The sequence below is a fragment of the Laetiporus sulphureus genome (assembly GCF_001632365.1).
Source record: "Laetiporus sulphureus 93-53 unplaced genomic scaffold LAESUscaffold_162, whole genome shotgun sequence".
NCBI lineage: Eukaryota > Fungi > Basidiomycota > Agaricomycetes > Polyporales > Laetiporaceae > Laetiporus > Laetiporus sulphureus.
The window spans coordinates 1-2,007 of record NW_024468671.1 but is presented as its reverse complement, the minus strand read 5'-3'; the positions used below and the strand labels follow the sequence as shown (position 1 = coordinate 2,007).

Sequence of the window (2,007 nt, the reverse complement as noted above, 5' to 3'; positions counted from 1 at the left end):
TGCGGCTGGTTTCTCGATCACGCTAACAGGGAATCCCTCTGCTCGTAGAGATCGCGCCAACTCGCTTGACGAGGGCAGCGACAGATAGAAGCTCTCGGTCAGCTTCCGGATCCAATTCGTTTCTCTGAAGCCATCTCGGGCCCTGCCCGTGTCAAGGCAAAGTGCGGTAAGCCCTGCACTTCCTTTGCACGCTGACCTCGGGTCTCATCTTTTCTGGTAAGCTTCCATGGCATGGAATGTTTGGTGAACTCTGAGCTCTTTGTTCGCTCAAACACATCTAGGCCACTTCGAAGTGCTCTGGGCTTCATCTGAGCGGCCGAGTCATTTTTCGCCCTCTCACATCTTCCGTTTTGAGTGTGAGTTTTACCAAAGAAGAGCCGTCGAAGAGGGTTCCCGTGAGTCATCCCCGCATCAAACATCCACCAGGTTCTTCATCGCATCCGTGCGTTCCATCTAGACCTCATTCTGCTGGCCACGGGTCTCTGAGCCCGAACATCGCTCGCTCCAGGCTAGCCGAGTGTTCTCTTCATGCAGACCGGTCTGGGTGCAGAGAAGACAGCCAGCAAAGGCTGCCTGCCTCCCATTCGTTGTTCACGCATATTCTCTTCGCGATCCAAGACACGTTTTGACATCGTACAATACCGTGAGTCCCTGTCCGTGGCCCTTATCGCGCTCGATGTTTGATGAATCATCTTAAATATAGTCATGTTTGTATTCAGCCATGTAAAAATGTACACTAGAATAGTGTAATAAATCGAGGATAGGAGTAGATCACCCACGTCCTCGTACGTGAACGCAACCACTCCTCTCCGCGTTGACGGTCGCACACCTGATCAGACGCGATGCGACGGGAGCGTTAGAAGAACGGCCTCGACGTGCAGATTCTCGAGTGAGAACCGCTTGAAACGTTCCCGCGACCTCGTTCTCAGCGGTCGCGCCAGCTGCAGCCATGTGCTTCGTGCACGGAGATACGCGTGGGGAGCGGCAGACCAGCGCGGTCAGATGGCACCCTCCTGAGGCTAGACGTGCACCGGATCCTGCGTCCGTCGTGCCCGCGCCAGCCTCTGCCCAGTCGTCTTCTCCTCGGTTCGGTCGGGCTGGCTCCCCACAGTCTGGTGTTGGCATCGACTGCTTGAGGAGCAGATGTTCGAGCTCATTGTGCACGTATGTTGCAGGGAGGTGAATCGAAGCCGACACATGGTGGTGGAGGATGGCATCAGCCTATTGCATGCCGTTGCGGTGGGTGAGCGGGCGTGCCAAGTAACCTTGTATCCTGTGTCATCCAGGTCAATGGCGAGCCATTAACAGAATACTCACTGGCGGCCGTCTCAGAGATCGGGTACTGTAAGTGACAGCCTGTTCGCTAGAATCATGTCAAGCTGCATCCCGCGTCAGCGAGCACCGAAGTCATCGTTCCATTCGCTGCAGGCTTCTGCGCAACAGGCTTTGGTGGAACAGGAAGCGGGCTATTGCGGAGCGTATCAGACACGCGCTGCGCGTGTTAAGTGTGTTCCAGATGAACCACCCCGCAAAGCGCCGTCCAACAGTCGACTCTGCGATATGCACCATGTTCTAACAACGCTGTCAGGAATGCACCGATCACAGGCATGAGAATGCATCCATACCTCGTCGATCACGAAATCCAAGGCCATCCAGCAGGCCCTTGTCGTTCTCGAGACGGCTTATGCTCCGACTCGCCTGGTTCATAACCATCATCTGCTGTACCATCTCCTCCTCATCCGCGTCGAGGAAGTTGGCGAGTTTCTTCGCGTCCAACGACGTGAACAGCCAGGAAGCTGCGCAGAGTCGGCACCGGGGCCTGTGCGCGTACCTCGGAAAGGAAGAGCGCGGGCTCTACTGGGGGATCCTCGACGTAGGCCGCGAGCAGTTCGGGGTCCTCGTATGGTGGTGGGTTCGCTGAGATGAACTTGGGGCATGCATAGAGGAACAGCTCCTCGAAGGGCGAAATGCCTTCCTCGCTACGAAACGGACACTTTGTTAGTAAAC

The 2,007-nt window shown here is 56.0% G+C and overlaps 1 protein-coding gene across 1 annotated transcript; it reads right to left on the bottom strand.

The window, feature by feature from the left end:
- Nucleotides 1–771: 771 nt before the first annotated feature.
- LAESUDRAFT_765369 (uncharacterized protein) lies at nucleotides 772–1,978 on the bottom strand (the record flags this gene model as incomplete). Its single annotated transcript, XM_040913653.1, has 5 exons — nucleotides 772–1,221; nucleotides 1,403–1,466; nucleotides 1,523–1,553; nucleotides 1,626–1,764; nucleotides 1,832–1,978. Coding segments are annotated over 5 exons (831 nt in total), but the record flags the coding sequence as incomplete, so codon positions are not given.
- Nucleotides 1,979–2,007: the final 29 nt, after the last annotated feature.